Source organism: Narcine bancroftii, chromosome 3, assembly GCF_036971445.1.
Source record: "Narcine bancroftii isolate sNarBan1 chromosome 3, sNarBan1.hap1, whole genome shotgun sequence".
NCBI classification, from domain to species: Eukaryota; Metazoa; Chordata; class Chondrichthyes; order Torpediniformes; family Narcinidae; genus Narcine; species Narcine bancroftii.
This window is the reverse complement of record NC_091471.1, coordinates 5,747,428-5,774,803: the sequence shown is the minus strand read 5'-3', so window position 1 is coordinate 5,774,803 and position 27,376 is coordinate 5,747,428. Positions and strand designations below refer to the sequence as shown.

Sequence of the window (27,376 nt, the reverse complement as noted above, 5' to 3'; positions counted from 1 at the left end):
AAGAAAAATAGAGGATGAAGGGGTAGGGAAAGTTTAGTACTTTCTTTGAAGGAATATATGGGTCAGAACAGGTGCTGATGGGCCTCTACTGTGCTGGAGTGTTCTACGTTCTGTACAATTTACATTTTTTAATTAACATTACGCTTTTACTATCTTATGACACATGTGATCCCCTGGGGGTCCCACCATTCCCAGAACTCGGCCACCATCCCCCTCCGACAACATGCACTCCCACTCTGACTCTGCAGGGCCCGGACATATCCCCCAAAAGACGGGCAGGCAGTCAGCTTGCCCTAAACCTTTGACTGGTAAGGGTTTAGAGTGGGAAACAGCTTCCCCCTACCTCAAGCCATCAGGCTCCTGAACTCCCAGTACAGATGTTAATAGTGCGCCGTGGACTCTCAGTGTATACATGTTAATACCTTAATATTTTAATGTGTTAACTGATTTCTTAACTTATATCTATGTTAATATGCTCCGTGCAAGCATGGTATGAACAATAAATAAAGGTGGTGTGACTTGACGACCTTGAGCCGTGAATAGCCGGTTTGGCCAGGCCCATCAACAACCCGAGAAGGAGATCCTTTGAGCGTCCGAACCCATTCTGCACAGGGCAACTGTAGATCAGGAGGAATAGGAAAGAGGTATAGGGGCCACAAGACTTGCACCACCAGGTTCAGGAACAGCTGCTTCCCCTCCACCATCAGACTCCTCAACGAAAAACTCAATCAGAGACTTATTTAAGGACTCTCACTTGTGCACTTCATTGATTGTTTTTTTCTCTGTATTTCACACTCAGTTTGTTCACAGTTCTTTATTTCTTTATGTGCATACGTTGAGTACAGTTTTTTTTGCACTGCCAATAAGTGGTAATTCTGCCGTGCCTGCAGGAAAATGAATATCAGGGTTATATGTGATGTCATGCCTGTGGTATGACAATAAATCTGAACTTTGAACTTTAAAAGGTGCCTCTTCACTTTGGGCCTTGTGAAGGGTGGGAGGGTCACCCAGGACACACTCTGTCCTCGCTGCTACCATCAGGAAAGGGGCCACAAGACTCTCTCCACCAGGTTCAGGACCAGCTGCTCCCCCTTCACCATCAGACTCCTCAACGACAAACTCAATCAGGGACATATCAAAACACACCAAAATGTTGGAGGAACCCAGCCGGTCTTCTTAGCATCCATAGAAGAATAGAGATATTGCCAAAATTCTGGACCTGAGCCCCTCTTCAAGGAATAAGCAGAATCTTATGAGGATATAGCTTTTATTCCTGTGGACGCTGAAAAGACCGGTTGGGTCCCTCCAGCATTTCAGTGTGTTGTTACTACAATCACAGCAATTTAAGGACATTTATTTTTGCACTTTGTTTTCTGTCCGCTCTGTATCGCACAGTTTTTTGACATTTCTTTATTTGTTTACATGTGTATGTGTGTACAGTATTTTTTTCCCTCTATCAATAAGTGGTAATTTGCCTCAACCGCAGGAAAAGAATCTCAGGGTTGTAGGTGATGTCACATATGGATTCTGACAACAAATCTGAAACCTGAGGAGCCTGGGCTGAAGTGCACCCAGAACCTGAGGAGCAACTTCTCCCTTTCAGCCCAGCATCTCCATGTTGACCAAGCCGTCACGGCAACTTAGTCACGGTGTCTTGGTGCCCAAGACAATGAACTTGTCGGCCTGAGTGAGTCCCATTCGCTCCATTCAGCCATCTATCCCTCTCAACTTTTCCAATCCATGCACCTGTTTGTAAAGCTTCTCGAGAATTGTCAAAGATGTGCTCATCCAGAGTGTTCCATTATCACTCCCGTGAGAGTAAATAGTTTTGTCATGTCTGGAGATGTGTCAGCCACCAAACACGAGTTAGCCTCCGTCCTGCAGTTGTACATTCCCTCTGTACCATTCTGTCAGCCAAGAATGTTGTGGTTCTTTCTGTTCAAAGTTCAGATTTGTTGTCAGGGTACAGACATAACATCACATACAACCTTGAGATTCTTTTCCTGTGGGTGAGGCAGAATTACCACTTATTGGGCTTGCAAATAAAACCGTACTCGAGCAGATGCATATACATGTAAACAAGCAAAGAAACATAAACAACCTGATTGTGCAATGCAGAGAGAAAAAAATCAAAGTGCAAAAGAAATGAGTCCCTGATTGAGTTTGTTGTTGAGGAGTCTGATGGTGGAGGGGGAGCAGCTGTTCCTGAACCTGCTGGTGCGAGGTTCCTCTTTCCTGATGGCAGTAGCAAGAACAGCATGTGCTGGACGGTGTGGATCCTTGATGGTTGCTGCTGCTCTCCGACAACGGAGTTGCCCATGGTTGTTCTCGAAGGTAGGGAGGGATGTCCTGGGCTGCGTCCACTACACGCTCAGGGGTGTGATGCCCACATTACAGGCTGGGATGCAGCTGGTCAGTGCACTTTCTACAACATATAGAACGTTGCAGCACAGTACAGGTCCAATGTTGTGCTGACCTATATATTCCTACCAAAAAAATTATTAAACTCTTCCTATCTCGTAACCTTCTATTTTTCTACCACCCATGTGACTGTCTAAGTGTCTCTTAAATGCCCCTAATGTTTCAGCCTCCACCACCATCCCTGGCAAGGCATTCCAAGCCCCCACAACTCTCTGTGTAAAAAACTTACCCCTGACATCTCCCCTAAACCTCCCTCCCTTCACTCTGTGCACATGTTTCCTAGTGTTTGCTGATCCTGTCCTGGGAAAAAGGTTCAGGGTGTCCACCCTATCCGTGCCTCTCAGCATCTTGTGGACCTCTATTAAGTCCCCTCTCATCCTTCTTCGCTCCAAAGAGAAAAGCCCTAGACCAACATCAGACCGAACCGCCGCAAACTCCTGAGAAAATCATTAAAAGTGGTGCCCCAGCTCCTTCCATCTATCTAACTGGAAAAGTACCTGTTTATACCCACTCTCTGCTCTCTTCTCGCCAGCTCATCTCTGACCCACAATACCTCTTCTGCCATGAACTTTGCTCTCTGCCATAACCTTTGATGCAGCACGTGATCAAATGCCTTCTGGAAATCGGTGGAATTCACAGACTGATTTCCCCCCCCCTCCTTCATCCACAGTGTAGTAATTCTTCAAAGAGCAATAAATTGGTTGGACGTGATTTCCCAATTACAAAACCTGGTAACTTTGAAATTTCCGAAGTCCCCTACTCCAATTTCTTTAAAATGATAGGTTCCGACATTTTCCATCTGTCAGATGTTAAGCTAACTGCTCTGTACTTTCCAACTTTATTTCTCCCTCACTCTTAGAATAAAGGAGGTACTGTTGCTTTCTTCCAGTCCTTTGCAATGTCTACTGAATGTGGAAAATTTTGTTCAACTTAAAACCAATGCATCAATTATCTCACTTGTCACATTTTTTTTAACGGCCCAAAGATGAATCCTATCAGGTCCCAGGCACTTATCAACCCACAGCTCCAAAAATCTGCTCAGTACAAAGGACAATATGCTGGGGGATCTCTGTGGGACAGGCAGCATCAGTGGGAGGAAGAGATTACGGGTCTCGGAGCCCTTCATCAAGACTCGGAGGACAGCGGGGAGATAGCCAGGTTGAACCATCTTTTATAGGAGCACAGTTGAGAGCATCCAGGTGTGTGCGTTGGTAGCTGCAAAGCATTAGACCGGAAGTCTATGCAGAGGATTATTAAAAGAGCCAAGAGGATCGCTGGCGTCCCCTTTTCTCTCTGAACGATATTTAAATTTTTAAAATTAAGATGACTAAATAGGGTTCAAGGAATTATAGAAACCCCTGTCCATCCAGTGCACAATATCTTCATCCCTCTACCATTAGGAAGAAACTACATCAAAATCAGGACTTCCAGGCTGGGGAATAGTTTATACTTCACAAGCTGTGAGGCTGATGAACAGTGGCAATTATTCCAAAGATTTGCACACATAATTATTTTGATTATTTAAGTGATCTTGGAGGCATTTGCTCGAACTTGAGCTGGTAAGATGTTTCTATACATCTCAGAATTCATTTTGTTTCTTCCATCAACATTTACATCATGGAAGATAAGTGTGCCATTAGCTGTGGCAGCCGTTCGAGCCCAGGCCAGAACACCCCCACCATCACGTTTCACAGGTGAGGTGCTGTGCTTTGGATCTTGGTCAGTTCCTTTGTTCTTCCCCACTTGGCTCTTGGCGTCACTCTGATGCAGGTTAATCTTGGTCTCATCTGTCCACAAGACCTTTTCCTTCAATTCTGCAGGTTCTTTTAAATACTTCTTGGCAAACTGTAGTTAGGCCATCCTGTTTCTGTGCATTTCTGTTCATGAAGTCTTCGGCGGACAGTAGCCATCGACACTTCCACACCTGCCTGCTGAAGAGTGTTTCTGATCTGTCTGGCAGGCATTTGGGGATTTTTCTTCATTATGATACGAATTCTTCTGTCATCAGTCGTGGAGATCTTCCTTGGCCTACCAATGCCTTTGCGATTACTGAGCTCTCTTTTTGATAATGTTCAAAAAGAGATTTGGGCGATACCTGTAACTTTTTTTCTTGTTTATCAGCCTCATAACGGCTTCTTTGACTTTCAACTCTGGTCCTCATGTTCAAAAATGGCAACTACAGACTCCAAAGGTGATCAACAACTTCGAACCAAGCCCAGCTCTCTTAACCCTGCACCAATTAAACATATTTGGGGACTCACAAACACCTGTTGAGCGAAATGTCCCAAACATTATGATGTCCTGAAATTAGGGGACTAAGTATAAAAAAGAGCAGTCATTTCTACAGGGTCAAATGAAAATGTATACAAATAACCTTGAATATAATCAGGAATGTGCACTTTAATCGCATGTGAATTGTTTCATTACAAAATTAAAACTGTGGAGCACAGGCACAGATAAAGGAAAAAAGTGTCTGCCCCAAACATTATGGAGGGCTCTGTATATTCAAGATTAAAGATTTCTTTATTGTCATGTAACAAAACAGAGCAATATTACACAGAGTTTGCTTTCAGCAGACGGATTTGCCATCGGCAGAGATTGCCTGAAGCACCCCTTACAGCCAAAAGAAGAGAAGCAAGCGAGAGTTTTCTCAGAGTCCCCAAGTGTCCATGTGATTCGCCTCCAGGCTTCCTTTAGCCTCCACAGCCACACAGAGTCCAGTCCAAACCATTATATATACATATTCACTTAACTAGTGACCTATCATGGGCACACAACATCTCCTCACTTGTCAGGAAGCTACAAGTGACTACACTTCCTGAGAAGACTGAAGCAGGCAAGGCTTCCAGCCACCATCACGTCAATCTTCTTTAGGAGCTCTATCAAGAGCGTCCTGGCCAGCTGCATCACGATGGGGCACGGTTGCTGCAGAGAAATGGATCGGAGGTCAATCCACAGGAGCATAAGAGTGGCAGAGAGGATCACTGGAGTCTCCCACCCCCTCCATCAAAGTGATCGACCAGGATCGTTGTATGAAGAGAGCGCGCAAACTCATTGAGGACCTCTTCCACCCCACACACAGCTTCTTTCTGCTGCTTCCGTCGGGGAAGAGATTAAGGAGTATCAGAGCCGGCTTCTTCTTCTTCCCACGGTCAGTGAGAATGTTGAACGACCAAAGGAACTGCTCACACTGACCATCCAATGCTCTCATACTTATGAAACAATATTTATTTATATAGATGAAATACTTGTCCTGCACATGTATTGTTTGTCTGTATGTGTGTTATGTCTGGTTGTGTGTCTGTGTGTTTTGCACCGAGAACCGGAGAACGCTATTTCATCGGGTTCTCTCTCTTCTCTTTGGCTTGGCTTCGCGGACGAAGATTTATGGAGGGGGTAAAAAGTCCACGTCAGCTGCAGGCTCGTTTGTGGCTGACAAGTCCGATGCGGGACAGGCAGACACGATTGCAGCGGTTGCAGGGGAAAATTGGTTGGTTGGGGTTGGGTGTTGGGTTTTTCCTCCTTTGCCTTTTGTCAGTGAGGTGGGCTCTGCGGTCTTCTTCAAAGGAGGTTGCTGCCCGCCAAACTGTGAGGCGCCAAGATGCACGGTTTGAGGCGTTATCAGCCCACTGGCGGTGGTCAATGTGGCAGGCACCAAGAGATTTCTTTAGGCAGTCCTTGTACCTTTTCTTTGGTGCACCTCTGTCACGGTGGCCAGTGGAGAGCTCGCCATATACTTGTACAATAACATGACAATAAACTTGATTTGATATAGATTAATATATGTAAATATTTTGGAATTATTTGCTCTCATCCATTTTACATCCTGGAGGAAGAAGCTATTTCCCAGCCTGGCCATCCTGACTCTAATGCTCCTGTCCCTCCTTCCTGCTGGTAGTGGGTCAAAGATCCTATGTGCTGGATGGAAAGGTTCCTCAGTAATTCCTTGAATCCTATTTAAGCAATACTCCCAGTAAATGTTGTCAGTAGAGGAAAGGAAGACCCCAGTGATCCTCTCTGCCGTTATGTCGAACCTCTGCATTGATTCCGGTCCGTTGCTTTGCAGCTACCATCCCGCACAGTGATGCTGCTGGGCAGGACACTCTTCATTGTGCTTTCTGTGGAATGTGGTCAAGGTGGGGGCCTTGCCCTCCTCAACCTCCTTAGGGAATAGAGGCACTGTCGCCTTCCTGACTAACATTGAGGTGTTGTAGGTCCAGGTTAGGTTCTTTGTTTCCAACATCAAAAGTTATTGTACGGTTTATTGTCACATCCGCCGAGATATATTGGAGAAGCTTTGTTTTATGAGCCATCCATGCACGTCAACCCGCACTTAATTACTGCAGGCAGTGCAACAATAAGCAAAGATCAGGTTGTACTGTGAAACAGGTTTGAAGTGCAGTGGAATCCGTCGAGTTTCTCCGGAACTTTTGTGTATTCAAGGTTCCTTTATTCTCATGTCCAATAACATAACATAACATAACATAACAATTACAGCACGGAAACAGGCCATTAGGCCCTTCGAGTCCGCACCGAACCAAACACCCCTTTCTAGTCCCACCTCCCTGCACAATGCCCATAACCCTCCATCTTCTTCTCATCCATATACCTGTCCAACCTTTTCTTAAATAATACAATTGACTCCGCCGCCACTATTTCTCCCGGAAGCTCATTCCACACAGCTACCACTCTCTGAGTAAAGAAGTTCCCCCTCATGTTACCTCTAAACCTCTGCCCCTTAATTCTTAACTCATGTCCTCTTGTTTTAATCTTTCCTCCTCTTAACGGAAATAGTCTATCCACATCCACTCTGTTTATCCCTTTCATAATCTTAAATACTTCTATCAAATCCCCTCTCAACCTTCTACACTCCAAAGAATAAAGACCTAATCTGTCCAATCTCTCCCTATACTCTAGATGCTTAAACCCAGGTAACATTCTGGTCAACCTTCTCTGCACTCTCTCCACTCTGTTTATATCCTTCCTATAATTAGGTGACCAGAACTGCACACAGAACTCCAAATGAGGCCGCACCAACGTCTTCTACAATCTCAACATCACCTCCCAACTCCTATATTCCATGCAATGATTGATAAAGGCCAGCATACTAAAAGCCTTCTTCACCACCCTATTCACGTGAGTTTCTACCTTCAGGGAACGATGTACCGTCACTCCTAAATCTTTCTGCTCTTCTGTATTCCTCAATGCTCTCCCATTTACCACGTATGTCCTATTCTGATTCTTCTTACCAAAATGAAGCACCTCACACTTATCAGCATTAAATTCCATCTGCCATTTTTCAGCCCACTTTTCTAAGCAGCCCAAATCCCTCTGCAATCCTTGAAAACCTTCTTCATTATCAACTATTCCACCTATCTTAGTATCGTCTGCATATTTACTAATCCAATTCACCACCCCATCATCTAGATCATTAATGTATATAACGAACAACAATGGGCCCAATACAGATCCCTGAGGCACACCACTGGTCACCGGCCTCCAACCTGACAGACAATTATCCACTACTACTCTCTGGCCTCTCCCTTTCAGCCAATGTTCAATCCATTTGACTATCTCAAAATTTATACCTAAAGACTGCACCTTCCTAACTAACCTTCCATGTGGTACCTTATCGAAGGCCTTACTGAAGTCCATATAGACAACATCCACTGCGCTACCCTCATCCACATTCACAATGTTATGCTGGATTTGTTTTCACACTCTTGAGAGAGTGTGTCTGGGGTGTCTTTCAAGAATCAACTTTTAAAATGTGTCATATTATACAAAATACCTTTTTTTCTGTTGTGAGGCAGATTTGACATCGGCAGAAATTGCCTGAAGCGCCCCTTACAGTCAGAGAAAGAGAAGCAAAAGAGAGTTCCCCCGCCCCAGAGTCACCGAGTGGCCGTGGATTCGCCTCCAGCCCTCCCGCAGCCACACAGACTCCAGTCCAAACGGTCAGGAGGCCGAGCTCCAGATCCGAACCTCCGACACAATCAGGAACTCTACAGTGCCATCAGCACCCTCTCGCATCCCAGTTTCAATACCTGCTACCCCCCTGAATCCCTCGACCACAGTCGCCGAAGCCTGCAGCCTGTGTGTTCTTCAACCGCAGAACCCCTCACTGCTGTGCCGCTGCGGTCATCATCTCGCGGGTCATCTCCTCTGCTTATCCTTCACAAACGAGGGGCAGTGCCCCTGTTTTCTGGTGCCCTGCACCAATCCCCAGCTTCCCCAGAATCTGCAACCCCTCGTGGCTGCTTCCGATTGCAGAATTTACAAACTAAACCACGGTGGGCTGCATTAACAGCCCATTTAAAGCCTGTGTGGAGCTGATGGCAGTTCGGACTGGGCCGTTGGATCCCATGGGAGCACTGTGTCTCCGCTCCCTGCTCTCCGCAGGTTAGCACCAGTGGCGCCTCACCGCCATTTTGCCATTTATTAATGGGAGGTTGTAGAGTTAAAGTAAGTTAAGGAGTGGTGGTCATTGAGAAAAATACAGAGGCCCATTTAAAGGTCTGATAACAGTAGGTCCCTGAAACTGGAGGTTTGTGTTTTCAATCTCAGTGATTTATGCAAATCTACAGAAATGCGCCCGTGCTTTTTAATAGATGTTCCCTCTGATTGGATCAGAATTTCCATCTCTTCATTTACAAGCATAATTGCATTTTTAATGTTGTCAGTACTCAATAACATTTTTAATGTTATTGAGTATGGAATTTGGGAGGTCCTGTTGCAGTTGTATAAGAGGTTGGTTCAGATTTCAGATTTATTGTCAGGGCATATACATGACTTCACATACAACCCTGAGATTCTTTTTCCTGCGGGCCAGACAGAATTACCACTGATTGGTCGTGCAAAAAAAACTATACTCAATGTACAAACAAAGAAGTGTAAATAAACTGACTGTGCAACACAGAGAGGAAAAAAATCAATAAAGTGCATAAGTAAGACCCTTTAAATGAGTCCCTGATTGAGTTTGTTGTTGAGGGGTCTAATGGTGGAGGGGAGCAGCTGTTCCTGAACCTGGTGGAGTGAGTCTTGTCGCACCTAACGTAAACCTCTTTCCTCTGGTGAGGCCCCATTTGGAGTATTGTGTTCAGTTTTGGTCACCATGCTATAGAATACCGTGGAGAGCATTCTGGCTGGATGCATCGCTGTCTGGTACGGAGGTGCCAGTGCTCAGGACAAGAAAAAAATTCAGAGGGCTGTTAACTCAGCCAGTGACATCACAGGCACCAGACTTCACTCCATCGAGTACATCAATCCTCAAGGGCCCTCAGCACCTGCTACCATTGGGAAGGAGGTCCAGGGGCCCGAAGAAAAGCGCTCAGTGGCACAAACACAGCTTATCTACCTCTGCCATCGGGTTCCTGAGTGACCAATTAGCCAAAGACACTGCCTCACTTTGACTTTTCATGCACTTTCTTGTGATAAGGTAGCTGTCACAAAACAACAAATTTCAAGACTTGCTCATGGCATTAAATTCTGGTTCTGAGAGAAGATTTATGAGGATGTAAATTTTTTTAAAATTTAGACATACAGGCCCATCCCTGCCCAACAACACCCAATTGACCCACGAACCCTGTAGGTTTTGAAGGGTGGGAGGAAACTGGAGTCCCTGGAGGAAACACACGCTGACATAGGAAGAAAGTACAAACTCCTTCCAGAGCCAAAATCAATTCTCACCTTTCCTCATATCATATCCTTCCCCAACCCATATTTGGTCTTTATTCAGATGCCTTCCTGTTTTTTTTTTTAGCTTGTGCCTTGAAAAAAGGCTCAGGCCCGAAACGTCTGTAATATTTCTTTACTCCTATGGACGCTGTGAGACAAGCTGAGTTTCTCCAGCATGTCTGTGCGTTTTTACTGCAATCACCAACAGTACACTAAATCTCGGGCTGTAATGGATCAGAGTATGCGCCAATGCCAACCCAGTCTCCGGTGAACCTCACAAGAAGTCCTCACTGGTTGCAGTCAACCCATCACTGCCTCTTTGATGCACATTTATGCTGTGCTGTGGTGACTTGAATACAAGATTGACTCTTGAAGATATCGGGGTCTCCAAGACCGTCGACTTGTATATCGAAGTGCTGGAGAGACTCAGCAGATCCCGCAAAGTCCATTGGAGCCAAAGATATATAACCAACGTTTCGGCCCTATCCCCCTGTCACCTCTCCTTCAGCTCTACGTTCACAGAGCTAACATCCCTCCCTCAATAAATTCTCAGCATTCATCTCCTGCCCTCCTCTCCATGTCCAAAAGTGATTGTAGTCGAAACACAATCCTTGAGGAAGCCCGGAACCTTGGTTTTATATATCTTTAGGGACACTGCCAGACTGGCTGAGTTCCTCCAGCGTTTCTGTATATTGACTCTTAATCCATGGCCTGTTGGCCTGTGCTCCTCCCCTTGCCCCATCCTCCCTCTTCCCCCAGCCCTTTCATTCAGGCACCTGCCTACTTTCTGCTCCTACCTTGCCAAAAGAATCAGCCCAAAACATTGGTTATATCTCTTTTCCCTCTGTGGATGCTGCGAGACCTGCTGAGTTTCTCCAGCACTTTTGTGTGTACACGTATTCAACTAGAATCGCAGTGTCCGCAGGCTTGCTTCTTTCATGCCGTGGATCTCAAATTAAACTTCTTGGACGGTGTTGCTTGTTGTAAGAAGACCTCCGGGGCATGCCTGCACTTGGGAAAAAGATTGCTTTGGCATTTGTATGAGGATTTGAGAGTCTATTAATACACGCGAGGAGTTACCTGTGTGCTAGTCAATATTTGTGAAAGATTTTCTGGGAGTTTGTCAATATTTTCAGAGTGATTTCTGAAGTGTGTCAGTATTTGTAAAGCATTTTCTGGGCATTTGTCAGTATGAATCAATATTGGAAGGATTTGAGCAAAAAATGAACTGCTGGAGAAATTCAGAAAGCCAGGCAATATCCATGGGTAGATGTGGAAACTTTTTCAGTCAGGGCTCTTTGTCAAAACTGCAAAAATAATGAAATTATATACAGCCATACCTCGACATGCCCGATCAAGTAACGTCCAATTGCAGATACATCCGAGGTCACCATAAAGGTTTAATTAAAAATTTTAGACCAACATTTGCAGGCGAAACGAACGTTAAATCATGCATCACATATTCAACACCTGGGCTCAAAAGCCAAAACAAAGCAATTCCACTGCCATTCGTAATCATGATCCTAACTTATAGTGCAGGACATATATGAAATTGAAATTTAGGTAACTACGTACCATATATTTTGGCATATAAGTCGACCTTCAAATAAGTTGGGTCCCCATTTTCAGCTCATTTTCGTGGTTTTATCCTATATCGGGCTTATAAATCTACCCCTGCCACACCAAAAATCGCACTGACTTATCTGTTGGGTATTGCCGGAAGGTGGTTGTTATCATGGAGCTTCCAGCAAAACGATGAAAGTTTGTTTCAAGGGTCGCTTTATACAACAAATCTACATTGAGCGGTTTTTTGAATTGAATTTAAGGTATGTGTGCCAGGGTATCGTATGTTATACAGTATAATTCATCTACAGTGATCGACTTGCGCCCAAATGGATTTGCGTCCCCATTTCCAGAACATAACCTGGACGCAAGTCGATGCATGAATGTAAATAAAAGGGAAAAGAAGGTGGGGAGGAGCCTGGGGTATTGTTCCAAAGGTGTGAGAGATGGAGAGATGGATAGAGGGAGAGTCCAAGGGATGGGGGAGTGAGAGAGAGAGGGAAAAAGTAAGTACAGGAGTGGATAAAGAAGGGGTAGACCATAGAATATAACAGCACAGTGTTGTGCCACCCTTTATATGCCGACTCAACAATCCAAACCTTACCTGCCTCACACCCATAACTGTCTATTTTTCTCGCGTCCACGTGCCTATTGAAGAGTCTTGTAAATGTCCCTCTATCAGCCTCCACCACCACCCGCAAGGCATTCGAGGCACCCACAGCTCTCAGTATAAAAACGGTTAGCGTGGCGGTCAGTGCAACACTATCACAGTGCAGCCCCTGCGACCCGGGTTCAAATCCAGCTCTGTCTGCAAGGAGTTTGCACGTTCTCCACATGTCTGCATGGGTTTCTTCCCACCCTTCAAAATCTATCAGGGGTTGCAGGTCAATTGGATTCATGAGCTGAAAGAGCCTGATACCAGCTGCATATCTAAACGCTGCAGTTGTCCTGGGGAAAGGATGACCACCTTATCTATACCTCTTGTAATCCTGTAGTCCTCTAAGTCTTCTCTCATCCTTTTTCACTCTAAAGTGAGAAGATCTGTTAACCTTGGCTCATAAGACACTTTCTCCAATCGGGCAACATCCTGGTAAATCTCCTCTGAACCCTCTTCCGGATCCTTCCTATAATTAGGCGACCAAAATAAAATATTCCAAGAGATTTATTGAGCTGCAACATTACCTCAACAATATCTCCCCGACGTATGAAGGCCAGCGTATCCTACACCTTTGTATCTACCCTATCAACCTGCGCGGCAACATTGAGAGATCAAAGGAGCAAATGTGACGGATTTTCCAGCCCATTTTCCACCAAGAATTGAGTTTGAAATCAGCCACGATCCAACTGAAAAGTAGATCAGGGCTGGGTGAGGGAAAATTTCCCCACTTAACGAACTGCAAAACTCCCTGTGCCCGAGGCCGTTGGATACTGAGAAGAATCAAGGCTGATTGATGGATGTTTAAATATTTGGGGATTCCAGGGTTGGGAAAGTGATGGCATTAACTTAAGAGCCCAAACATTCTTTTGTTCCTTATGTTCGAAGATAGGGAAGTATTGGGAGCAAGTTAGAGATTGAAGGAAGTGCAAAACACATTATTGGATGGGTAATGCAACGTGGAAGACATAAGTTTTCAATTGAGGTTCCTGGATTCAAAGGATCTTGAGGGAGAGCTGAGGTAATGGGTGTTTGTTAGTTGCTGACATGTAATATCGGTTGCATTTTTCTTACAAAGTGTAGTTCCTGCTGTGCAGGATTTCTTTCCTTTGGGAGTACGTCAATATTTACAAGGAGCTAAAGATACCTTCTGTGCAGAGAAAGTCTTGGCAAGGTCAGTCGAGCTCTGTCGGAATGCGGCAGTACACAAAGCACTGCCACGCTGATGTTTTTTATGAATCATCGGACATTTTGTGTTAGAAAAAGGACATTAACTCCGTGGAGGGCACAACTTCAGGACAAAAGGGCACTAATTCAAAGCAGAGATGCAGAAAAATGTATTTAGCCAGATGAGTCTTGAGTCTGAGGAATGTGGCCACAGGCAGCTGTGGGAGCGAGGTCATTGGGTGTAGAGATTGAAAAGTATCAAGAGTTACGGGGAGAAGGGCGGGGTGTGGGGCTGAGGGAGGATGGATCAGCTCATGATAGAATGGCGGAGCAGCCTCGATGGGCTGATGGGCCTACTTCTGCCCCAATATCTTGTGGGTTACAGAGTTCAAATTCATTCAATGTCTAACCATGTCTAATCATGGTCCAATGTTCCTCAAATGAATCTGAAGTGGTTTGAGAGGAGGGATTATACCAGCCAGGTCGAGGTTTGATCTGTTCTTTCCTGGGACATGTGTTACGAGCCCAGAGGACCCCAAAATCCAGTAGTAATAGGTATTCACCAAGACAAAGGGTTACTTAAACAAAAGTTGCTTTTAATTATCTTTAAACATAAAAACAGAATCACACTTTAACTTATCACTATTGACTTAACTTACCTAACTTAACCCCCTTTTAATTCTAAGCGCACGTGTATGTAATGTGTGTGAAAGTTCAGAAAAGTTCTTTGGTTCACAGTTCAATCTCACTTCTCATTCTTCCAAGTTCACTGGTTGCAGGCAATTTTTATACTGTGCAGAGAATTTAACATTTATGGAGTTCCCCAGGCTTTGGTGCTTGAAAGGTAAATGGTTACCGCTCAGGAAAGTTCTTGTCGGTTTTCAGAGAGAGATTTGTTGTTCCAGGACACCCACTACTTATGTACTTCCATCAGCCAATTAAGTGTCTTGCCGAAGAAAATTTTCCCTTCAGGTTTCTCCAGATGATAACCTCTTTCTTTCAGGTCACACAGAGTTCCTTCTTGTTTCCCTTATTCCCAGTGAAACATTAGACAGCTAGTCCTCTCCTCTTGCATGAACCACAAGGGCTTTGACCAGGCTGAACTAAGAACTCACTACCCTTCTTCCAAATGGGGTTTTCCACAAGCTTGCCAGCTTAACCTGTTCCAGTCCCAGCTGCTGTTCCTGACTGTAACACTGTAGAAGTGATCTCTGTCTCTCTTTCTCTCTCTCTCTCTCTCTCTCTCTCTCTCTCTCTCTCTCTCTCACACACACACACACACACACACACACTGAGAGAAAGCCTGTTTGACTCTCTCTGCTTTCAAAACCACATGACCCTCCAAGAACAGCAAGACCCCCTCCAGACATTCTGCAGCTCCAATAAGCTCTTTCATCTGTTGCCTTTTTGTAAACAACAATCCATTAGTGAAGTCTCATGGGCACTCTCCAAAGCTTTGGCAAAGGCTCTGAGGCCCCGACATGTCTAGCATTAGCAGGGCTCCAGTATTTTAAATAAGATCTGTTTTAAAGTGTTTTTATGCGACCTACACTAAAACCTTCCCCAATTTCTCCCAAAAACATATCTATATACTCTGTTGCATCAGCCTTTACTGTGTGTCCCACCTTGCCTTTGAGGAGACAGAGATGGTGTCCCTCTTGATCTGTCATTGTCTGTAGGATGAACATGGGGGCAGAAGTAGGCCAGCACTTCAAACCTAACCCCGCCATTCAATAGGATTGTAGCTGCGATGACCCAGGCCTCATCACCACTTTTGTGAAACATGAAAGTCTGCAGATGCTGTGATCCCAGTAAAAACACAGAAATGCTGGAGGACCTTACCAGGTCTCGCAGCGTCCATGGACATGCCAAGTTCCTCCAGCATTTCCGTGTTTTTATCACTGCTTCTGCATCCAATCTTTGCAAAATGTACCAAATTCTTCTTTAAATATGCCCCCCCCCACCCCTCCACCAATGATTTTGAGAAACAGATGCGGAATTTAGAGACAGAGCATGGTAATAGGCTCTTCCGGCCGACGACCCCACGCCTCCCCAATTACACCCACATGACCAATGAACATTATAACCCCATACGTCTTTGGAATGTAGGAGGAAACTGGAGCACCCGGAGGACATGCACGCGGACGCAGGTCGAATGTACAATCTCCTTAAAGGCAACGCCAGATACGAACCCGGGTCACTGACGCTTTTATCAGATTGCCTCAACCGCTAAGCTAACCGTGCCACCCAAATGTTGAGCAAACAGTGAGAAGCTGGAGAGGAAACATTCATGGAGAGAAATGACAGTATTTCAGGTCGGGATCCTTTTTTGACTGTTGAGTTTACCTGACCTGCTGAATCCCTCCACAGCTTCATATTGTTTATCCCCAAAGACCTCTTCTCCATAACTCTTCGGGGTAAATAAACCATCTCTACAAGAAGAAATCTCAACTTGGACAAGACGAAGGAGATGTTCGAGGACTTCAGGAGGACTAGGAACAACCACCCTCCACTATGCACCAACAACTCTGCAGTCAAGAGAGTGGAGAACAACAAATTCCTTGGAGTTCACTTAATTAGTGACCTATCATGAACCCTCAACATCTCCTCACTTGTCAGGAAGGAGTAAATGGGCAAAGCTACCGGCCACCATTATGTAAACCTTCTACAGGAGCTCGGCTGCATCATAGTGTGGCACAGTTGCTGTACAACATCGGATCGGAGGTCAATCCACAGGACCATAAGAGTGGCAGAGGGGATCACTGGGATCTCCTCCCCACCCCCCCCCCCCACCACTCCCACAATCGACATAATATACTAGTATCTTTGTCTGAAGACAGCATGCAAAATCATTGAGGATCCCTTCCACATCCCTTTCAGCTGCTCCCATCGGGATACGCCATACAGGGCCAGCACCGTCAGGCTGATGAACAGCTGCTTCCCACGGGCAGCGAGAATACTGAATGTCCAAAGGAACTGCTCACACTCACCCTCCAAGACTCTCATGTTTCCGAAACAAAATATTTATTTATTTATTAGTACATCTTATTATTTGTCCTGCATATGTATTGTTTGTCTGTATGTGTGTTATCTCTAGTTGTGTGTCTGCGTGTTTTGCCCCAATGACCGGAGAACGCTGTTTTGTCAAGTTGTACTTGTGCAATGAAATAACAATAATCTTGACTTGACTTGAAGTGTTAAATGACCATCCTTTATCTTGTCGCTACATCCACTGGTACCAGATTCTCCCAACCAAAGGACTTTAATTTAAAGGGGAAGTTGAATAGGTTGGATTTGTTGTCCCTGGAGTGAAGGTGGCAGAAGAGTGACCTGATGGAAACTCTCAACAGCTTGTCATCATTTCCCCTCAAGGTCTTGTGTGTTTCAAAAAGATTATTCCAAGTTTTCTCACACAACTTTAACATAACATAAAGGGGCCTAGCGGGGGAGATGCCGTGGCTTCGACCAAAAGTCCGTTTAACATCCAGAGTCCAGCAGATGCCGGGAAACCTGGCCTTGATAGCGGTGAGGTCGTAGCCTGCAGCAGCCCCTTTGGTTCGGGTGAACGGTCTCTGGTGGACATTTTAACACCTAAAGACCTATTTCAACCTGTATCTTCTGTAACCGTGGGCCCAGCCTCTGAAAGTCACTCTTTTTTATCTACGTTTAAATAGTTGTGTGTAATTGGAGATGTGTGTGTAAGAGAGAGAGTTTAATTTTGTGATCTTTCACTGTCCTGCAGGGATATAGTAGTGGCTGAGGGCCAAAATCGCGGCATAGCAGTCGCTCGTAGCGGCCTCTTGGGACCTGATGCTTCTCTTCCTTCGCTGTTTGTAATTATGTTGTTTTATTTAGCCACCGCGGGTTCGGGGAAGTATTGTGTGAAGTTTTGGTCACCTAACTACAGGAAAGAAGGAGCGGAGAGAAGATTTACTGGGATGTTGCCTGGACTTCAGGAATTGAGTTACACGGAAAGGTTAAACAGGTTAGGACTTTATTCCTGAGATCAGGGAGGCCAACCTTTTACATTCCATGCATTAATTTTTTCCACGTATGAGCTCAGATCCACCATGCAACTTTTGTATCCCCATTCAATTCTTGCAAAAATATGTTAATATAGACATATTTAGCATTTTTACATGATATATTATGAAAGCAAGATAAACATTACTTTGAGGACCTTCGATTTCGCCAAGCTTTTAATGTTTGCTTTCCTTAACTCAGACCCAAGCAGTAGCATCAGTTTTCCTTCTGTTTCAGCCTGACGCTGTGTTTTAAGTCTATTAAGATCATGCCTTCTGCTATGTGAGAAAATGTTTTCACAAGCAATGCACAACGGTTTTCCTGATGGACCCACTCTCAATAAGGACCCATTTTCCCACTGTTCATTGAATTCACCCTTATGATCACTTTCTGCTTTTCTTTTGCTTGTTTTCTTCTGCACCGGGAACTGAAAGTAAACACAAGCCTTCATTCTCGAAAAAGTCCAAAACTGAAAATGTTCCCTAAGGATTAACAAAGCGCAACTCTGTGGAGCACAAATGGCAATTGCCAACTGACGGGTAAAAACCTGCGACGTGCTGTTGATGCAGACGCCTGGCGCCTCAGGATGAAACACATATCAAATGTGTGTTGAACTGTTATGGAACGACTGCAGAACAAAAGTTCGTTTTTCCTAGTTGAGCATTTTAAAGAAAAATTAAAAACAATAAAATGGCTAAAAATAATTGCTAAAACCCATTTCTAGCCCTAAGCTACTTGAATTCCTGTTAAAGATTTTCTTTTCTACAGATCAGTTTTTGGTTGACTCTTTCTGCATGAGTCATTTACAGTTTTATTATCACTGGGGTACAATGCGCCACTTCTATTCATCTAATGCGCCACTTCTGGCACATGCGCCATAGATTGGCCATCCCTGCCCTAAAGCGTAAAAGAATGAGGGGAGATTTGATTGAGGATTTTAAAATTATGAGGGCAATGGACAGAGTAAATGTAGGTCGGCTTTTTCCGCAGGTGAGATACGAACCAGAGGACATGGGTTAAGAGTGAAGGGGGATATGTTTAGAGGGAACATGAGGGGAAGCTTCTTCACGCAGAGGTTGGTGGGAGTGTGGAACGAGCTGCTAGCTGAGGTGGCAAATGCGGGCTCAATTTTAACATTTAACAAGAATTTGGACAGGTACATGGACCCGTTGAATGAAGCTATTTCAGCATGAGTTATGCTGCTTGGAAATGTGGGTCATTGGACCTGCTTTGGTGGTCGACTCTCACCACCATGCCAACCATCAAGTACCCATTTGTCCTCATCCCGCTTTCCAGTATGCCTTACGGAGATTCAAACACTTACCTCGGTGATTCTTGCAAAGATTGTTGCCTGGTCTTTGCCTCTCATTTCTCGTAGATCTTTTCATATGGTCTAACCAGAGCTACCTGCTTCCAACATTATCCCTGGTGACCTGTCCCACACATCTTCTTTAAACTTCCTCTCCCTTACCGCCACTTTCCCCACCTATGGAGTCAGACATTTTTAACTTGGGGAAAACATCCTGTCTACCCTATTGTCGCCTCCATAATAATTGCGTAAACTTTACCTTGGTCTGGATTCCATGAACTCTTTTTTCGGTCCATTTTCGTGTGTGGGTCCTTGCTGAAGTCCAAGTGCACCGTATCAACCCTACTGCTCTTTCACTACACTTTCCCACCTGTGAAAAATTCAGCCAAGTTAGAGAGATTGCATCTCACCCTGTCACAGTCTTGCTTCTATGTTTGATATAACCTGTTTCATGTGTGGATGAATCCTGTCCCTCGTTTTTTTCTCCCCCGACCACTGCCATTAGATTCACAAGAGAATAATTCAATATTCAAGATTCAATCTCTTGTCCTGTAATACAGAGAGTCTAATATTGCATGGAATTTGTTTTCGTTTACCTTAAGGCAGACAGATTTGCCTTTGGCAGAAATTGCCTGAAGAACCTCTTACAGTCAGAAAAACAGAAGCAAAAGAGAGATTCCCCCCCACCACCCCCAGAGTCACCATGTATACGTGGACTCATCTCCAGTACTCTTGGAGCCCCCGCAGCCACACAGAGTCCAGAACCGAACCTCCAACACGATCAGGAAACTTTCGGCGCCCTCTACGCTCTCTTGCATCCCTGGTACCCCTTCAGCCAGTCTCCAGCAGTCCGCAGCCTGGTGTGAGCACCTCGACCACCGTCACCAGCATCCCACAGCCGGCATGGAGTGCTGTGACTCCGCTCCCTGATGTTCGCACCACAATTACCTAGCCCTTCTTGAAAAGGCACACCGCACAATTTACCTGCAATCATGGAAGATTTAAAAATCTCTGTCAGGGCTTCAGCATCACCTCCCTTGCCTCACTTAGCAGCTTGGGATCTGACCCTATGTATTTATCTATTTTTAAACATATAATACTTTTAATACCTTCCGCGTGATCCTTCTGCATTGACATTATGTGGACTTTCAGATTTCAGATTGATTGCCAGAGTACATACGTGACATCACATACAACCCTGAGATTCATTTTCCTGTGGGTGTGGCAGATTACCATTTACTGGTAGTTCAAAAAGATTGTACACATTGTTCAAATGTAAACAAATAGAGAAATGTAAATGAGCTGACTGTGCAATACGGAGAGGAAAATCAAAATGACTCTTTGTCGTTGAGGAGTCTGATGGTGGAGGGGTGGCAGCTGTTCCTGAACCTGGTGGTGCGAGTCTTGTGGCCCCTAGACCTTTTACCTGATGGCAGCAGCGAGAATGGAGTGTGTACTGGGTGGTGTGGAATCCTTGACGATTGCTGCTGCCCTCCCACGGCAGCGTTCCCCGTATATGTTGTCGATGGTGGGGAGGGTTTTGCCTGTGATATGCTGGGCTGTGTCCACTGCCTTTTGCAGGGCTCTACGCTCAGGGATATTGGTGTCCCCAGACCAGAGTGTGATGCAGCCGGTCTGCACACTTTCCACCACACGTGATTGGAGATCGGGTTGGAAATTCCCCGTTTTCTTAAGAACAGGCTATTTCGGCCCACGAGTCCATGCTGCCGATTTACACCCCAGTCACATGCACGTTGTGAATGGCGGGAGGAAGCCGGAGCCCCCAGAGAAAATCCATGCAGACTTGGGAAGAACATACAAACTCCTCAAAGACAGCGCAGGACTCGAACTCCGACCCAGCTCCGATCACTGGCGCTGTAAAGGCGTGGCACTACCTGCTACACCAACCGTGCCGCCTGTTCCTTTGATTCTCAGGACCCACACTGTGAAGTGTCTGGCCTACTCCTGAAGGCAGATAGAAGGGCTGCACTGGCTCACAGATAGAGTTCAGTGAGTCACTCTGCAGAAAGTGGATGGGTTGCGAGATAAGTTTTGAATTTATCATTTGGTTTAAGTATGTCTCCACTGAGCACTGTGAACCTTCAAAGAAACTCGAGTATTGTGGGAAAACACAGCCACCATTGAAATGAGGAAGAGCCGATTCATGTTTCGGAAGATTTAGATTAGCCCTGTGCCTGATAAACACAGAAACCTATCAGCAAATGTTGATCACCATCTCATTCTGTTAGGTAATTAACAAAAATGTGATATCGCTATCCTTGGTGCATAACACCCCACACACAAGGATGCTTGGATCTCGTCCTTCCGGACACAGTGATCCCAGTGTCTTACTTCTGTGTGGCACTGAGCAAATGCACCGACCTATAATCCTCAGGAGACACTCGTTCAGACAAGGATAGCTCACCTTATTACCTGGGACCTTGTGGAAGCAAATCCCCTCCCCACAAATCCATCTGGACCCGACCCTCGCGCTTGTGAGGCAGATGGTCAGGCAAAGTGTGGGCACCCATACTGGGTGGACTGACCCATAGGACAGAGCGGCCCATGATGTCACCACTCATACAGACCAACACTGATAGAAACTTCCTGGCAACTTCACCATCCTTTTGAAAATTTGAGCTCAGCTGTTTGCTTAAATTTTAATATTTTAATATTTTCAACATATTTTCTGGCCCATGAGCCCATGCCGCCCAAGTACCCCAATTAACCTACAACCCTTGTATGGTTTGAAGGGTGGAATGAAACTGGAGCACCCGGAGGAAACCCACGGAGACACAGGGAGAACGTACACCAGATTTGAACCCGAGTTGGTGGCGCTGTAATAGTGTTGCACTAACTGGCACGCTAACTGTGCTGCACTTGAAAAACATAAGAGCGGTGATAGCCCATGACCCCGAAGACCAGACCGCCGTCCAGTCTGATCACGCCACATCTCCTCTTCTGTGCCAGCTTCCCACATCCCTCTGTTCCCTCCTTCCCCCAATCCCATGGTAGGGGTATTAAAAGCAAGAGGGAAAACTATCTCAGCGAGGGGGTAAGTGGTTAAACTCCCTGCCCAAGGAGGTGGTGGAATCAGATACAATCCACTGCATTTTGAAAGCCACTTGGATGGACAAAGCATGGTCCCCAAGCCTCGCGTGGAGGATTGTGAGCAGTTTTGGGCTTCTCATGTAAGAAAGGATGTGCTGACGTTGGAGAAGGTTCAGAGGAGGTTCGCAAGGATTATTCCGGGAATGAAAGGGTTATTAGATGAGGAGTTTTTGGCAGCTCTTGGCCTATACTCATTGGAATTTAGGAGAACGAGAGGGAGGAATCTCATTTAAACATTTCAAATGTGGAAAGGCATGGGCAGAGTAGATGTAGAAAGGTTGTTTCCTGTGTTGGGAGAGTCTAGGGCAAGAGGGCACAACTTCAGGATTGAAGGGCATTTGCTAAGAACAGAGATGTAGAGGAATTTCTTCAGCCAGAGGGTGGTGAATCTATGAAATTTGTTGCCACAGGTGGTTGAAAAAGCCAAGTCATTGAGTGTATTTAAGGGAGAGATTAATGGAACATAGAACATTATAGTACAGTACAGGCCCTTCAGCCTTCAATGTTGTGCGAACCTATATATTCCTACTAAAAAAAACTAAACCCTCCCTACCCCATAACCCTCTATTTTTCTTCCATCCATCTGCCTAAGAGTTTCTTGAATGCCCCTATTGTTCCAACTTCCACCACCACCCCTGGCAAGGCATTCCAGACACCTACAACTCTCTGTGTAAAAAACTTACCCCTGATGTCTCCCCTAAATTTCCCTCCCTTCATTTTGTACACGTCCTCTGGTGTTTGCTGATCCTGCACTGGGAAACAGGTGCTGGCTGTCCACCCTATCTAAGCCTCTCATAATCTTATAGTCCTCTATTAAGTCACCTCTCATCCTTCTTCGCTCAAAAGAGAAAAATCCTAGCTCTGCTAACCTTGCGTCCTCAGGTTAATTAAGATGGATTCTTAATTAGCCATGGCATCAAAGAATATAGGAGAAAGTCAGGCAGTGGGGCTTAATGGGAAAAGGGATCATCTCATGATTGAATGGCAGGGCAGACTCAATGGGCTGAATGGCTTATTTCTGGCTACATCTTATGGTCTTCATGCAGGCAAATGAGATGTGTGTAGTTGGGAATAAAGTTCAACCTGGACCACAGTGGGACATGGGGCCGGTTCCTGGACTAACCTATCGATTCCAAAGCCAAACTAGATCCTTTGCAAGATTGCTGAATTTCAGTCAAGTGAATTATTAATGTCCTTCTGGTTTGGTCTCTGCACTGGTTGGCTAAAAACAGGGAAATGCTAGAGGAACTCAGGAAGCCTTGCAGTGTCCACGAGAGGTAAAGATATATTTCCGACGATGTTGGTCTGAGCCCTTGAACATTGGTTATATATCGTTACCTCCTATGGACGCTGAGAGACCTGCTGGGTTCCTCTAGCACAGTGGTTCTCTACCTTTTTCTTTCCACCCACATCCTGCTTTAAGTTATCCCTTTGCCATGGGTGCTCTGTGATTAGTAAGGGATTGCTTAAGGGGGGATGTGGGTGGGAAGGGAAAGTTGAGAATCACTGCTCTAGACCCAATTGTTATTTAAATACTTTGCTTAAGAAAAATTGTCATTGGCCCATTTCCTTTGGAGCGCTGAAACCCTGCACATAACGAGTCAATTAGGGACAATTAAAACAGTGGTTTTCAAACTTTTTCTCTCCACCCACATCCCACCAAAATAAGACTTATTTTCCAATCCAGTAACATCCTGGTAAATCTCCTCTGCCCCCTCTCAAAAGCTTCAACATCCTTCCTGTCATGAGGTGACCAGAACTGAGCACAATACTCAAGTGCCCCTTTTACACAGCTGTTAAAAGACGGGAATTAACCGTCTTTTATTAAACGAGGGATGGGGGGGGAGGGGTGGGTCATTTTCATCCCGTGTATTACTTGCCAAGGGAGGTAGTATCAGAGCCGACGTGTTTTGACTTGGCTCTTGTCTAAAAGGCTCATTCACCTTCCCGGGTCCAGAGGATGTGATGCATCGATGGCATTGAATGCGCGTGACTTACCAGCGGGGGATTCAAACTTGAAATGGCAACAATGAGGTCACTGCCCAGCGCATACGTTATACATCACACAGGACGCCGAGGCTGTAATGCTGCAAGTCTCGCCTCCTTTTGTTCCGGGTTGCAACGTAAAAGGTTGCATTGACCTGGCTTTTCTTGGTTCAGTATGAAGGACCCGACCTGACTTTAAACATGGGTCATTCACATGCCAATTACATGGGATCTCTGTGTAAGAGAGGGTATAAGTGTAGCCTTACCAGAGATTTGTCGAGTTGCAACGTGACCTCTCTGCTCTTGAACTCAATCCCCCTATTAATGAGGCCCAGCATGCCATTGGCCTTCTTAACCATCCTATCAACAAGGTCCCTCTGTCCATCCAACTCTTAAGTAATCGACCATTAATGCTGTCCTCCCAGAATGCAGCAATGTTATGTATATTTAACTTTGCTATATACAGGACACTGTGAATGGCTGAGTTTCTCCAGCATTGCGTTTTTGCTGCAAACTCATGGTTTAGGATCATTCAGGGCAAACCTTGGTCCATCTCCATGCCGACCAAGGTATTCTGGGCGAGCGCCATTTGCCTAATTTGGTCCATATCCTTCCAAGCACTTCTGGTCCAAATGTGTTTTGAATGTCAGAATTGTACCCATCTCGGGCAGCTCGCTCCACATACGGACCACCCTCTGAATGAAAATGTTGGCCCCGTCAGACACCTCTAGAACCTCCCCTCTTCTCAACTTAAACCTGTGCCCTCTAGTTCCAGAATCATCTGCACGGGGGAAAAAACTGTGAACATTCACTTCATCCAGGCCCCTCATGATTTTGTAAACCTTCATTATAAGATCACCCCTCAACCTCCAACACTTGAGGGCAAAAAGACTTGTCCAACCTAACCTCCCCTAATAACTTGTGCCCTCCAGTCCTGGCAAAATCCCGGTGGATCTCTTCTGAACCCTTTGATGACTGAGGCCTGGTTCTATAATTAAATTTTAAATATAATTTTTTTTAAAGATTTCAACTACAGCACGGTAAGAGGTCCTTTCAGCCCACGAGCCCGTACCGCCCAATTACACCCAATTGACCTACGTTGGTATGTTTTGGGCAGTGGGAGGATACCGGAATCTTCCAGGGAAAACCCACACAGGCACGGGGAGAATGGATAAACTCCTTACAGACAGCGTGAGATTCGAACCCCAACCCGATCGCTGGCGCTGTAACAGCATTGCATTGACCACTACACCAAATGTGTCATCGTATTTCTTTACTACATTAAAGGTGCCGTATAAATGCAAGCTCTTTCCAGCCAGAAGGCACTTGGGTTGGTGACACGGCACTGGGAATCGACCAGGCTGAGATCAGACGTTTTCTCACTGACCATAGATCAAACCTGAGGCTCATGGTCTGTGAGCCAAGCAGTTAATTTGTACACCAGGCTCTTGAAACTTGGCATAAATGTTTTCTTGACCAAAAGCAATTGTTTCAGTTTTGATGGGAGAGGAAGCAACAACAGATGTTTAATTATGAGGTCCCCAGCGCGGAAGCTAATATCTGTTCGAGGAAATGATGAATTGTTTATACTCTGTAGAAGCTGTAGTGTACCTGTCAGTTTCCAGAGCCGGTGACCTCATCAGCTCCAATTATGTGAGGTTAAGCCTCCACAAACTCCCTTCATGAAGGTCTCAAAGAGCCTTGGGTAGTGTCAAGCCTGAGGAAGGTGAGCCATGACCTACATGCCTTCCCTGTGGCGCTCCGAGCTCCCAGACGCCGAAGCTGCTGCAAAACACCACATCTGCCCTGGTAATCCTCACATCTGAAGCTCTTCCTGACATTTATCCAAAGTGACAGCAAATGGTTTTACATGGAGCACTGCAGCACAGGACCTTTAGCCTGCGATGATGTGCCAGCAGACTGTTAAACCTACTGCACAGCAATCTAATTTTCCCTTATCTCAACCCCTATAACCGTTTGGGGTGGCGCCAGCAATCGGGACCAGGGTTCGAATCCAGCCCTCTGGTATTTGCTATGGTTGTCCCGGGAAAAAGGTCTTGGCTGTCCACTTTATCTAAGCCTCTCATAATTTGGGACTTTATTCTCTGGAACGTAGAAGGTTGAAGCGTGATTTGATCGAGGTATTCAAAATTATAAGGGGGGTGGATAGAGTCAATGTGGACAGGCTTTTCCCACTGAGAGTGAGGGAGATTCAAGCAAGAGGTGATGGATTGAGAGTAAAAGGGGAAAAGTTTAGGGGAAACATGACGGGGAACTTATTCACGCAGAGGGTGGTGGGGGTATGGAATGAACTTCCGGTAGTGATGGTAGAAGTGAGATCGATGTTAATATTCAAGGAAAGGTTAGATAGGTATGTGGACGGGAGAGGAGAGGTGTGGAGGATTATGGGCCGAATGCGGGTTAGTGGGATTAGATGGGAGAAGATGTTCGGCTCAGATTAGTAGGGCCAAGCTGGCCTGTTTCTGTGTTGTAAATGGTTATGTGGTTTTTATACACAAACCAAACACACACACACACACACACACACACACACACACACACACACACACACACACACACACACACACACACACACACACACACACACACACATGCACCACACACACACACACACACACACACACAAACGCACACACACACATACCCTCTATCCTCAAGGACCCCCACCACCCAGGCCATGACCCCTTCACTCTGCTATCATCGGGAAACCGGTACTGGAGCCTGAAGACGAGGACTCAGCGACATAGGGACAGCCTCTTCCCCTCCACCATCAGATTCCTGAATAATAAATGAACCAAAGGCACTGCCTTACTTTTCGTGAACTAACATTTTTCATTTTTTTATATTATTGTTATAAGATGGTTATAATATGAATGTTTGCCCTGTGATGCTACCGCAAAACACCAAATTTCATGGCTTGTTGATGGCAATAAATCCTGATTCTGATTCTGAATGATTCCCCTCTCATCCTTCTGTTGCTCCAAAGAGGAAAGCCCTAGGTTTCATGCCTGCAAGCTGCCTGTTCACTGCCCTGCTCTCCAGCCTGTTGGAAGGAAGCTGGTTTCCTTTTATTTATCCCGATTTCAAAACCCCGGTGATGAATCTGGTTGTCACTGCCTCCTGTTTAATGCCTTCCACCCTGGTCTTACCTCATTCAGCTGCGACTCACAGACCCTGGGACTGGGTGTCGGATTTCCCTCTCATTTAACTGAGCCAGTAGGAGCATTCCATAGGGTATTGATGGTCTTTCTGTAGAAGGACTTCTATAGAAGCTGTTTCATCTTCAAATACCCTGTCGTTGTGCTGTATGTCTATATTTTAGAAATTTGTTTATTGTCACATGCTTTGCACAATCTACGTGAGGCACTGCCTCAAGAAGGCAGCCAATATCACAAAGGACCCCCATCATCCTGGTCGCAGCCTTCTCACTCCTGCCTTTGGGC

The 27,376-nt window shown here is 45.4% G+C and overlaps 1 protein-coding gene across 5 annotated transcripts in view; it reads left to right on the top strand.

Moving 5' to 3' along the window:
* Positions 1–27,376, top strand: part of exoc6b (exocyst complex component 6B) — an 866,329-nt gene that overhangs the window by 757,285 nt on the left and 81,668 nt on the right. The window contains exon 21 of one of the 5 annotated variants that reach the window (XM_069923439.1): positions 8,235–9,356. The exons of the other annotated variants lie outside the window; for them this stretch is intronic. Within the exon in view, the coding sequence (XP_069779540.1) occupies positions 8,235–8,240 (6 nt within the window). The 3' untranslated portion in view covers positions 8,241–9,356. Of the gene's footprint in view, positions 1–8,234; positions 9,357–27,376 lie in introns of those variants that run through there. 5 annotated transcript variants of the gene reach the window in all.